This window comes from Nanorana parkeri, unplaced genomic scaffold, assembly GCF_000935625.1.
Source record: "Nanorana parkeri isolate BGI_ZX_2015 unplaced genomic scaffold, ASM93562v1 scaffold966, whole genome shotgun sequence".
NCBI classification, from domain to species: domain Eukaryota; kingdom Metazoa; phylum Chordata; class Amphibia; order Anura; family Dicroglossidae; genus Nanorana; species Nanorana parkeri.
The window spans coordinates 389,647-402,234 of NW_017307234.1; the positions used below are offsets into that span (position 1 = coordinate 389,647).

At 41.2% G+C, this 12,588-nt stretch overlaps 1 protein-coding gene across 1 annotated transcript in view; it reads right to left on the minus strand.

The window, feature by feature from the left end:
* The window catches only part of FAM172A (family with sequence similarity 172 member A), a 401,693-nt gene that overhangs the window by 373,084 nt on the left and 16,021 nt on the right, over positions 1-12,588 (minus strand). The window contains exon 2 of the mRNA XM_018566649.1: positions 4,141-4,261. Within this exon, the coding sequence (XP_018422151.1) occupies positions 4,141-4,243 (103 nt within the window). The 5' untranslated portion in view covers positions 4,244-4,261. The remainder of the gene's footprint in view (positions 1-4,140; positions 4,262-12,588) is intronic.

The following is a 12,588-nucleotide window of genomic DNA, read 5'->3' on the forward strand; positions in this document are numbered from 1 at the left end:
GGGAAGTGGAGCTGAGAGAGTCGTTGCCAACTGTTCGGAAACATGTAAATTGTAAGTGCTTGGACATACATTTAAAGAAATACTTTGCTGGGTAATGTACCGTATAGTTGTTTGCTATGGATTCAGTATTGGAAAAAAAAAAGTTTTAAAGTGTAATACTACTTTAAAGTATAGACGTCCAGTACAGGGCAGGGGTCTCATTAGCACTTTAAGTTTGAAATTAAGAAAGGCTGCATAACACTGAATATGTTCAGAAACATCTGCTTTAAAATGCACAAAGTATGTTATTTGTTCAACAGCGGTAACACACTTCGAGGTGAAGATAAAGCTCTCGAGTCCTTTCCAATGGTTTCGGTTCAGAAAAGGCCAATGACTCATTAAAAGAGAAACAAGATTACACCATATTTGTACTGATTAGGATGAGAAAACTACATCAGAACACGGTACAGAAATCTGCACTTGACCCAGTGAACTGACTAAATCCTACTTATACTTAACAATGGCTGCAATAATAAGTATACCATGAGCAGATTAGTTCCCCCAGGTTCATCTGATTGACTTCTATCACAGCACTGCACATTTTCTCAGTCTTCTGTAATTAAATGCATAGCAGAAGCTAAATGAGAAATCATTTCCATAGAATATTTGTGTGGAGATTTCCCATGTCTCGTCAAAGCAGGCATTACCTTGTATTATGGAGCTATGTATGTTCCTGAAATGAGGGTGGTTATGGGGGAGTTATACAGCACCGAAGATTAAGGGGCATAATGGAAAATATTTTGTAAGCCACGGGCAGTTTAAATACGTTACAAAACTATACGGACACATTCTCTTTCAAATGTAGTCCAGTAATTAACCTGCAGTCATTCCAACAGGTGGTTGTGCCCTCTTCCTCACCTATTCTATAGATTAACACAAGCTAAAATGAGACACTGCCGTATCCCCTCTCTGTTCATAGGGCACAGCAACCAAAAGGTCATACTCAGGGCATAACTACGGTATAACCGATTGGGCCTATTATCAACATTACCATAGTGCCCTTTGGGTGTCCAAGCTCCATCTTATGAAAAGGTGGCACCTAGGCTGCTTTTCAGCCACCAGCACAATAACTGCTGATTATCTGCTGGTTTTAATTTGCTTGTCAATTTTGTTTTGTGCGTTTCAGTTCTTTATAAACAAAAATAAATACAATCTGGGGTTGTGTATGAACAGTCGATCTTCCAGGAACAGCAGTACAGGTACTCCTGAATTTTCAAAGCACCCTGCACTAGCAACAAAGGGAGAGGCTTAATGGGAGTAGGCAGGGCAATCAGGACTGTAAGACATGAAAAAGTCAGGTGACATTTCATTTGCCAGTTTTAGAGCCCATTCACACCAGGGCAGTTGCGGATCAGAGCGTTTACCACCCTGATTTAAAAAGGGAGATATTGGGAGTTTTTAACTGCATTTCAGCTCTGAAACACAATTAAAAAGGCCCAAAAGCACAGTTCCAATGAAAGCTGTATGGAAACCGTACTGATCAGCACGACAAAAATAGTGCAGGAAGCAGTTCAGGCGGGGGGCGGTTCGGATCCCTCTGAGCCGCGGGGTCACATGTGGACCACCCCGGTGTGAACGGGGCCTTAGGAGTCAGTTATCACTATTGTTCAAAAGACTCCTGTCATAAGACACAATTCATAGATTTCCGTGTACAGCTGCCCGGATGTTAAGACCAATTTGAATGACCCAGTACTTAAATGCATTAGACTGATGATTTTATTGTGCCCAGATCATGCATGTTAAATTATCATATTCTGAACAGGCAGTAAAAGCACATAAAAACCCTCATTTAGCTCTCTATCTATATTTACTTGTGGAGGAATTAACTTTTTCAAAGTTTCCCACTTAGAGTGTTCGCTGCAATCTTTGAGAATGAACAATTTAGGACTTGTTTGCGCTACCTACAGCTAGTGTCTACTGGGTGTCAGCGGTGAGCAATGGTGCCTTACATTATGACAACGCAAGGCACAGTTTCCTTTTTTCTTAAAAGGAGAACTATGGGGTTAAGGCTTTTCCCCATAGTTCTCCTTAGGGTCACGGGAGGACACAAACTAGCGTCCTCCCGTCACCCTAAGCTCAGTATACCGCAAGCTATAGCTCGTGGTATACTGAGGCGCCACAGCTAAAGTGGATCCCGACAATTATGTCTGGATCCTCACAGCTGCGTGAGTGACAGCTGGCTCTGCCTACCTAGAGGCACAGCTATATCCAATTCTGCATACCTGGCTTTATATTATAAGAACTGTATAATATAAAGCCAGGTATGCAGAATTGGATACAGCTGTTCCACACTATACAATACACTGTTCTGGAGTCTGGACATGTGATAATCTATTTTCCCCACTAGGGGGATACATGCCTTAGTTAGCAATGGCATGATAAATATTAATTTCATTATTCAATGTCTTTTTTTAAATATTATAACATTTATAATATTTTAAAAAAGACATTGAATAATGAAATTAATATTTATCATGCCATTGCTAACTAAGGCTTGTATCCCCCTAGTGGTCAAAATAGATGAGCACATGTCCAGACTGCAGACCAGAACACAGTGTGGCACAGCTACAGCCAATTCTGTATAACTGGCTTTATATTATTATTACATTTTCTTATAATATAAAGCCAGGTATGCAGAATTGGATATAGCTGTGACACACTGTGTTCTGGTCTGCAGTCTGGACATGTGCTCATCTATTTTGACCACTAGGGGGATACAAGCCTTAGTTAGCAATAACTACATAGTTATTTTCTTTTTTTTAAATAATATATGCCGGTAAACAGCATTTTTGTGCCCAGCCTATTAGGGGTGTCAGTACTAACCTGCTGTGTCGTCTTCTCCGTCTCCGTCTGCTTCAGCCACTCCGTGTCACAGCCTAGTCATCAATGGAGCAGATGACTAGGCTGTGACATCTGCTCTATTCTGACCTCTTCTCCCGCTGATTGGCCGATTGGATGATTGACAGGCTTCCTCACCAGTCAGCAGAAGAGGTCAGAATGGAGCAGATGACAGAGGAGGTCGCGGCCATCTTGCTTCATTGAAGACGCGATGGAGGTCCTGTGTGCCGCGGATTCGGGTCCCTGAAGATGGCGGACGCGGCACAGGTACTGTATTGGAGTATTTGCACGAGTACGAGTACTCATGCAAATACTCGGTATCGCCGCCGATACCGATGCTTGTATCGGTATCGGTGCATCCCTAGTAGTTATACACATTTCCAGGCCACAGAACAACTGACATTGCAATAAGACTGTGGGTTACAGCATCTATTATCAAAACTGCAAAACAAACTCATGGCTGTGTGTTACAGACAAGCTGTCAATCATAGGTTAGGGTGCATCTCTGGTCCATATTAAACTGCATTTTGGAGTTTGTAGTTGGCCAAAGATCAGTACTAGACTATCACTAAACTGATAACGAGGAAAACACATTCTCAGGTTAAATTAATTCTAATCCCACCACAATGGAAGACTTTCCTCTGAATGAATACAAATACAGCATCCATAATAAGATGCAATTGTTGCCTTTCATACCTGGAATCTATAAGACATATTCAGTAATTTCCATAACATTTCAACATCTCGGTGCACTTAACTAAAGATGGTAATGATTAGGAATAAGGAGAGGTGATCTTTGTCAACTAGCTGGGGCCCTGCTGTCTTCATGCATTGCATAAAGTTCATGTAAAGCAGAACTCCAGGCAAAAGTGTTCAGGAGGTATATCCCTTGGCACCCTCACGTCCGTTAGACTGTGTATAGTACATGATGACTCAATGATCCTTAAACCGCTGTAGTGGAGGGGGGAAAAGAGGCTCCAGGGACCAGTCTAATAAGCCATCTCCGAGGATCGGGGGGAGTATAACTTTTTTTGTTTTTTAGCACCTAGACAAAAGTGAACACTTAACCCTTGCAGTATGGGGGTAGCCCCACAGCAGGGGTAAAGAACACTTTTGCGAGGAGTGCTCTACACTACAGGCAGCAAAACAGAGGTGGGGGAGCAAAGGGTGGGCTAAAATTGATGCGATTCTGTTACTTTGGTTTTCATGGTTAGGTTTCCAGACCAACCATGGCAATATCACCCTGCTCCTTGCCCAATCTACCTTTTAAGGCTGTTGTCTTTTCTTTTTCATCCGGAACTCCTACGTGTAGCTGTGCCATACTGAATCCAAACAAGACAACCAGTAGAAAGGGAAAAATGGACATCAATCTTCTTCTAGACACCTACAAATTTAAACAAAAACAGGAAGAAAAAAAAATAAACAGACTGTTTCCATTGTTCTATAACATGTTATTGTACATAAAGTAAACTGTACACACCAAGAGTGGCAAAAAAAGAAACATGAAATTCTATCATTTAAAATTAAGTACTGAAGGAGTAAAAGCCTCTCACTGCGTTAAAGACCAAACATATTGGGGAGTATTTATCAAAACTGGAGCAGTTGCCCATGGCAACCAAACAGCTTCTCTCTTCAGTTTGCTCAGGTACAATTTGAAAATGAGACAGAATCTGATTGGTTGCACTGCACAGCTGCTTAAGATGGTTTGCTCCAGAATAACTTAAAAAATTTAAAAACTCCTGCTTACACTTATAAGTGTTTTATACTTGCCTAGTATTCTTACCGATCTTCCCTGTATGAAATGCTGTGGGATGTTATATTTACTCTAAATAACTCAGTCTGTATTGTGCTGGCAGATTTCATTATCAGTTGTAAACTAGATTTGAACACGGTTTGTTCTAACAAAGGGATAAAGAGCAATGCATGTTAAAACTGAACTCCAGGAATGTTAAAGGAGAACTATGAGGTGAGTACTTTTCATTCACCTCATAGTTCTAGCCGACCTGTGACAATGAGACTGTCACAGGTCGGCTCAGTAGATCGGGAGGTGAGCGAACACATACCGGGTTCGCTCACCTCTCGATCCTGTCACGGCTCTCTGCCGTGACAGGGGGAGGGGCTGGATTCCCCTCTCCCCGCTCTGATCTGCCAGCGCTGACTGGCGGAACGGACAGGGGAGGGGGCGGGTACAGCTGGCTCTGCCTCTAGATAGGCAGGGCCAGCTGTCACTCACGCAGCTGGGCGGATCCCGTTGTCTTGCAGTAAGTCGGGATCCGCTCTGGCTGCGGCATCTCAGTATACCGCGAGCTCTAGCTCGCGGTATACTGAGCTTAGGGTAACGGGAGGACGCTAGTTTGTGTCCTCCCGTTACCCTAAGGAGAACTATGGGGAAAAACACTGACCCCATTGTTCTCCTTTAAAACATTAACCCTTATAGTAGGGCTACCCCCGGACTGCAAGGGTTAACTGCTCGTTTTGTCTTTGGAGCGGAAAAAAATAAGATATACTCACCCGATCCCGCCTGGCTGATAGACCAGTCCCTGCAGCCTTTTCTCCGGGCAAAGAGATGTGAAGTCATCAAATCTTATACAGTGTATTAGACGTGAACATGCCAAGGGACATACCACAGCCGGAGCATTAATACACTGCGATAGTGTGTGATCAAGATTAAAAGAACAATATACTACATGTATCCTTGTTCGTTATATTACTATAATGTATTTTAGTGGCTTTTAAATGTTTTAAGGCCGGCTTCAAAACTATGAATGACCGCAACGTACCATGCACATAATAGTGCGTTACAGTGCTAGTGATTTTGAATGGCACCCCCATGGCACTAAAGGACGTACATCTGAGGCACCTGGGTCGCAGCACACCATAATAATCCCAAAAGATGTCACCAGCACTCCAAAAGTAGAATCAAAAACTTTAATTGACAACAGTCATTCAAAATGCAAGTACTTCCGGGGCCCTGTAGGGTCCCCGTCATCAGGCTCAGAATGGAGATCCGGTAAGGAGTGCAGTAAGACACACTTTTTTTGCAGCACACCATAACACACAATAATGCACTGCTGTGTGTTATGGTGCACAGTGTCAGAAACAAATGTGCTACCTGAATGTAAAACACATAAAAACATATTAATACATGTGAGTTAATGCCCTTGGAAGGTCTGGATGAGCAAAATGAATGCTTGTTTTGCCATATTCTGTATTCTTAATGCTGCCGAGATAAAATATAGGTGGTCTACTGTTTTCAATCAGCCCAGGCCGATTAACACAATCTTCCACTGACAGAGGAACAGTAAAGCAGCCCTACTAAGCAGACAGAATGGGCTATAGTTGTAGTCCGTAAATATTGCTGCCCTCATGCAGGTTTCATTACAAAACATGCAAAGAAACAAGGAATAATAATAATAATAATTCACATCACCACAATAACATATGTACTCCTAAAGTAAATAAATACATAAATAAAAGTCTACTAGATGTATTTGTGAGCAGTATGGTGTCCAAGTGAATGAGAAGAAGAAACATTATGCAATTAGGATTCTTTTTTTTAAAGCAATTGTATGCAATTTTTATATATCTTTGTTAATAGTTTTCCCCCTCCCTTTTCATATATTTGCAAACATACAATTAATCCAACCTTTCAATTTCTTTGAATTCTGCATAAATATAGACATTTATATTTGCATAGAAAATCAGAACAAACAGCTGATCAAGAACTAGATTTCAGTGCCAAGTATCCCTAAGGGAGAAAATATTAAAATATATGGTTTACAGATGGGACATCAATTCCAAATTATAGAGGCTAAATGGACAAGACTTCTATCAAATCAGAAGGATTTGTGCGGTTAACTTTCAAGCACCATTTGTGGGATATATTATCACTGAAGTGTTCAGCTGCAATCATCAGAAATTTCACATTTCATGCTTGAAAAGGAGCATATGTCAACTGAATAATCCTCAAATCAGCCAAAAGAAGGTGTGCACATATTAAGAAACATATATAAACTTTTGTCCTTCATAAGCACGTGGGACATTATGGAAAGAAGGAACCTGATTTATGAAAATAATAATAGTGATGTTTACAATTCTTTATCACTTTTTAAAAAGGGGCTTGGTATAGTGAATTTACCACTGAATCGCTCACTCTCTCTCTCTCGCTCTCGCTGATTGCCAAAAAAATGCCTCTTATTGGTTTTGACTTTCGTAGCTTGAAGCACATGGAATCTCAATGTTGCTGGTGCATTCAAAGTAATGCAAATTAATTGAATATTAAAGTGCACCCCTAGCTACGGTCATGGCAGATAGGCAGACATGAGATCCTTATACTGGTACCAATTCTGAGCATTTGGGCCAGTACTCTTACTGGCCCAAATGCTCAGATACTTACCCCTATACCGGAACTTTTGGTCATGACATGCCGCCCGGCTTCCTGAGGTCAGGAAGCCAGGCTGCCTTACAGTCTCGACAGGGACCATGAAGCCGGCTTCCCAGGTAATCAGGAAGCCGAGCGGCGGCTCATGACTTCCTGATTGGCCAGGAAGCCAGGCCACCGCTACCGGGATGCCGATATTGGTACTCAATATCGGCGAGTACTGATAAAGTAGATATCGGTACTCGATACCGAAAAACATCGGTGTATCCCTAGTATATATTGATTGATATTGATATTGATTTAGTGTAGAGTGACTCTTTAAATGCACACTTTAATTTTGAAGCTTATAGGACAGATAGTGATGCAGCACACATGAAATCACAAAGATGAGAACGAGAGTTAGATAAAATAAAAAAATACCTAGTGATATAATTATTACACCTACAAGTCTAAAAAACCTTAGCAAGTTACAAAACATTTTCCCCAAAGCACAAAGGCATACCCATTACGTAGGAACACTTCAGCCTCCACCAGGGGTAGTGAATTAAAATTCAAGGTCTGGTGAGCAAAATTTTAATTGAACCCAAGTCCGTATGGTAGTCTGGACAGACCAGTCCTTCAGTCCGTGTCTGGATCACGGTCCGCCATTTAGGCTGCATTTACACAAGCAGCAGCACTGCAATGCACAGCTGCTGGTATGTGTTCCCAGACATAGTGCATCAGAGTGCCCCCTCACATTAAGTGTCCCCATCAGAGTGCCCCCTCACATTAGGTGTCCCCATCAGAGTACCCACTCACATTATGTGTCCCCATCAGAGTACCCACTCACATTAAGTGTCCCCATCAGAGCACCCATTCACATTAGGTGTCCCCAATCAGAGTGCCCCCTCACATTAGGTGTCCCCATCAGGTGTAAGCGGGCAGCAACCAGGTGGCATTGTAGCATTTGGGCCACCAGAAAGTTAGGTATAGTGACTCTACTTTTAGTAGGTATATACAATTCTGTACAAGTGACCCTCTCCTGAAAAGGATGCCATTTACTTCTGAAAGATGTAAAGACTTCATTTCTGTTACGCTATCTTACAAATAAATAGATAACATATTTGGAAATCTAAAATGCTGTTGAGTGGTATACTAGCATTGTTTTCTTGCAGGAATTCAGAGTTGGATCCGGTTTCACTCAGCACAATACTGAAGTGGATTGTAAGGTTCAGTTGTGCGCAGAGGCAAGCAGCTTTCAAATGAAACAGGCCATGCATATATTTATGTTCATATAGTAGAGAAGCAACAGCGATACAGGAGGAGCCGTGAGGCGGGGCAGGCTGCAGACTGCAGGAAAGGACGGAAGACGATGCTCTTCCATCCTCCCTTAAATGTTGGGCAGGGAACACAGCTGATGTCAGTGGTTGTTAGGAATGCCATGGTCCTAACAACCAATGACTGAGGAGGAGTGAGACTTGCGCCGAGTTATGGCTGGCTACTAGCCAGCTATAACCCTGCACAGGTCTGCAATTGCGGTCCAGATAGAACGGCTACTCAGTCCGTGTTTGGACCGCTGTCCGCCATTGCCTAAGCAATGCTGAATAATGACTTAAGCTTGACAACATGCTTGCAAATTAAGTATCAAATCTTAACTTTGTAAACCAAATTCTGATAAAGGTAGACCTTTTTATGAATATACTGCTCGTTATTAAAGTATATTATCTCTGTAATTCTATAATACCAGGCATTTCCATCTTCATGGAAATCATTTCCAAACATCTGACATATTTACAATAAATGTAGCACTAAGGGTAGCCTATGCACATTCAAATATTTACATATTCTTAAGCTGTAAATAAACTTTAAAACACGCCCTCACTGACCTCTGTAGCTGAAGACACTATTGAGTGATTCATCCTCAAAAGTTCACAATTTAAGCAGTGAGGTTATTTAGGATGAGTGTCTGCACTCTGCTCTCCAGCTCTTCCTGTACACCTGCTTTGTGCTTATAATAGAGAAAACTGGTAAGTTGCCAAGTTACTGTTTGGAGGGAAGATCAGGATGCACTGCACTGCTCAAAATAAAGCCAAATGTACTTTCCGCTGTATAATTTAAGGATGCATTATTCCACAATCCTGTCAATACAGAGAGGGGCTTTAAAGCATATTTAGCATTTGTTAAGATAATGTAAATATCTAAACTGCCAAAACCTTGTCCAAGGAGTTTTACTTTAATGAGTAGAAATCTAAAATGTCACCCTGATTCAGAATGGGAAAGATGAATGGCTAACCACTAGCTGTTAGTTAACCACTAAACTAATTAAACATGAATCTGTTAGTGAAATGAGGTAATCTGATAGATTTTCATTTCACATAAATACAGTGGTACCTCGGTTCACAAACTTATTGGTTCCACGATTCTGGTCGCGAACCGAATCACATTTCCTCATGAAGGTTAAATGTAAATAAAGTTAATCCGTTCTGACCCCTACAAACTTGGTTGCAAACCGATTTTCGTCGCGAACAGAATAAAATTTTCCCATAGGATTCAATGTAAATAAGGCTACATATATGCAGGTGTGCGTGTGTGAGAGAGATTTAATTAATCCAGAAAATCATGGTTGTATTGCATAAAACAGATGGAGGGACAAAATGCTTACCACAGATCTGGAAGATCTGTTGAGCCAACTGGCTGCAAAAGTTTACCAAAGTGTTTTCTTTCTTATGTGTTTGAAGAAATAAAAAAAATAAAAAAGCCTGTAGCATGTGATTTGCTGTCTCAATGGCTTCCCTGACTTGGCTCACCTGCTCAAGACAGCAATGGCAGATTGGTCATTACACATATTTCGGCATACCAACACTGAGGGGGGAATTTATCAAAACTGGAGCAGACTAAATATGGAGCAGGTTGCTCATGGCAACCAATCAGCTTCTCTCTTCAGTTTGTTCAGTTAAGATTCGAAAATGAAAGAGAAGCTGATTGGCTGTCATGCATAGCTGCTCCTGATTTTGTCTGCTCCAGTTTTGATAAATTCCCCTCTGATTATTTAGGAACCCATACTGTAGTACAACTATATATAAGACCTCTTCGATAACAAGTAAATAATTACTGGTTTCGGAGAGCTGTAAACAGAATTATATTCAAATATGAGATTGAATGGACATTTGCTTAGTTTGCAGTCACCGCACTCTACGGAAAATAGCATGAATCGAAGATACAAGCCACAAATAACTAGTAGCCACTTCAGTGTTAGAGCAGCAGAAAATCTGTCAAGTCCCACAAGACCCTAAAAATACATATGGTCATCATCAGTAATTTTTACACTGACTGAGCAGGTCTGTCACTATATAGTAAACAGTCTGTCATTTTATCAGTTCGCCTGGCTGTCACTGAGTCTGCAACTACGTCAATGTGTCACTGTCATTGTATTTCTTGTTGCATCTCAACCAGCTTGCTACTTTCAGCATGCTGTCTGTCTCTATTGTATCTTACTCTGTCTGTCAATGATGCCTCCCTAAAGGGGGCAGTGATGCAGAGAAAGAGGGTGAGCAGGACAAAAGGATAGAAGATGCTGTGCGTAAGGGTGAGTCCTTAGGGATAAGTGATTTACTGTATAAGAAAAGATCCTGACTGCAAGTGAAGTATTATTTAAGCTGGATGAAATGACCTGCAACGTGTCAGCTGTTTACATAAAGTAGTTCAAGTGTGACGCCTCAGACATTTGGCAGGCTGTCTAAAATGCACAAATAGGAGAGATTTTTCTCCCGCCAGGCAGGAATTATTCAGAGACTATAAATAATGTGCAGTGTAATGGGTAAACTTCTAGCAGCTTCTAATAAACAAAATAACACGGGAATTGTCATTTACAACAGCAAGCAAGTAAAAAAAATTCTGATCAGGAGTCTGATTACAGTGAAATATTTCATTGTCTTTTGAAATAAATATGGACACTATAAACTGACAGTCCACACGGTAGATAACATTTCTATGTTCATTTCTTCCTAAATAAGGATCTACATATTAATTGTAATAAAATATTTAGTATACCCGATTTAAAATTATACTGCAATTCGAGATTGTACTATAGCTTTTTTTTAAAAAGTCCCAGGAGCCACGCTGCAAATCATCACTTTTAGTAGATGTAACCCTGTGCGGCTGCTCAGGAAGCAGGCCTACCTGATGATCACGTGCAATTCTTGGGAGATTCCACACTTCCTGAGGATATAGAAAGATTGTATTCCCCTCTCTATTAGCCAGGGAATCTGCCAATCACAATAATGGGCCAATGGATAAATACAAAAGGCAAGAGGACCCATCTAAAATGTGCATATTACAGAACCCCTGGTTTATGGTCCAGAAGTGCTCTTCTATATACTTGGAGGCATCTTAAAGTGACACTAAACTGGGGAGTTAAAGTGGTGCTTCCCCCCCTTTCACTAAAAATCACATCATCTTACATTCATTAGTTAGGGCTTGTTCACACCAAGCGCGGAGCAGATCCGGACCAGAGCAGGTGCAGACCGGATCAAAACTGCGTCCAATGTATTCCTATGGTATTTTGACCTCCAGTTCACATCGCAGCGTGCGGATCCAGACCAGATCCAGACCGGATGAAAAAAATGCGGCAAGCCCTATTTTACCTGCTCTGGATCTGGTCTGGAACGCATCAAAAACGCATCTAAAATGCAAAAATGCATCAAAAAACGCATGCAAGTGCCTGAAAGTCCATGTTAAACTTATTTTTTTTTAACCAAAACCGGCCCTAAACGCATCAAAAATGCATCCAAAACGCGGCACAACCCACTACACTGCGTGTGCAGAAACCTGACCGGATCTGGTCTGCATTTGGTGTGAACAAGGCCTTAAACAAAACTTGTTTTTCATTCTACTTCCTGGTCCACTTTGGCATAAATGATATAATGTGCCAAAGTGTATGCATTTGTTGGAGGTTACATCAGCAGAGCATTGCTGGGAAATCTCATCTGTAATCTCAGGAGATCTCGGGGAAAGGCATTTTCCTCCCCTGAGATGATGTGCATGCTCACATGTCCTAGTCACATGTGCCAGACTTCCGGAAAGTAAAGGGAGATTTAGTAATCTGCCTTTACCAAAAATGGCTACTGTGAGAAGACTGGGAAAGAAAAGAGAGATAAGGTATGCAAAGAATATAAAGCCGACAATCTAGAAGTATGTGTTTGTAGATTGTCATTACTAATCATTTCTAAAAGGTGTTGTTAACTTGAAGATATGAATGCAATGCTTGGGCACATTGCATCACTAATGCCCAAAAGGACGTGGAAAAACAATAATTGTAAGTAAAGGCAAAATATAACTGTGAGGGACTTCTC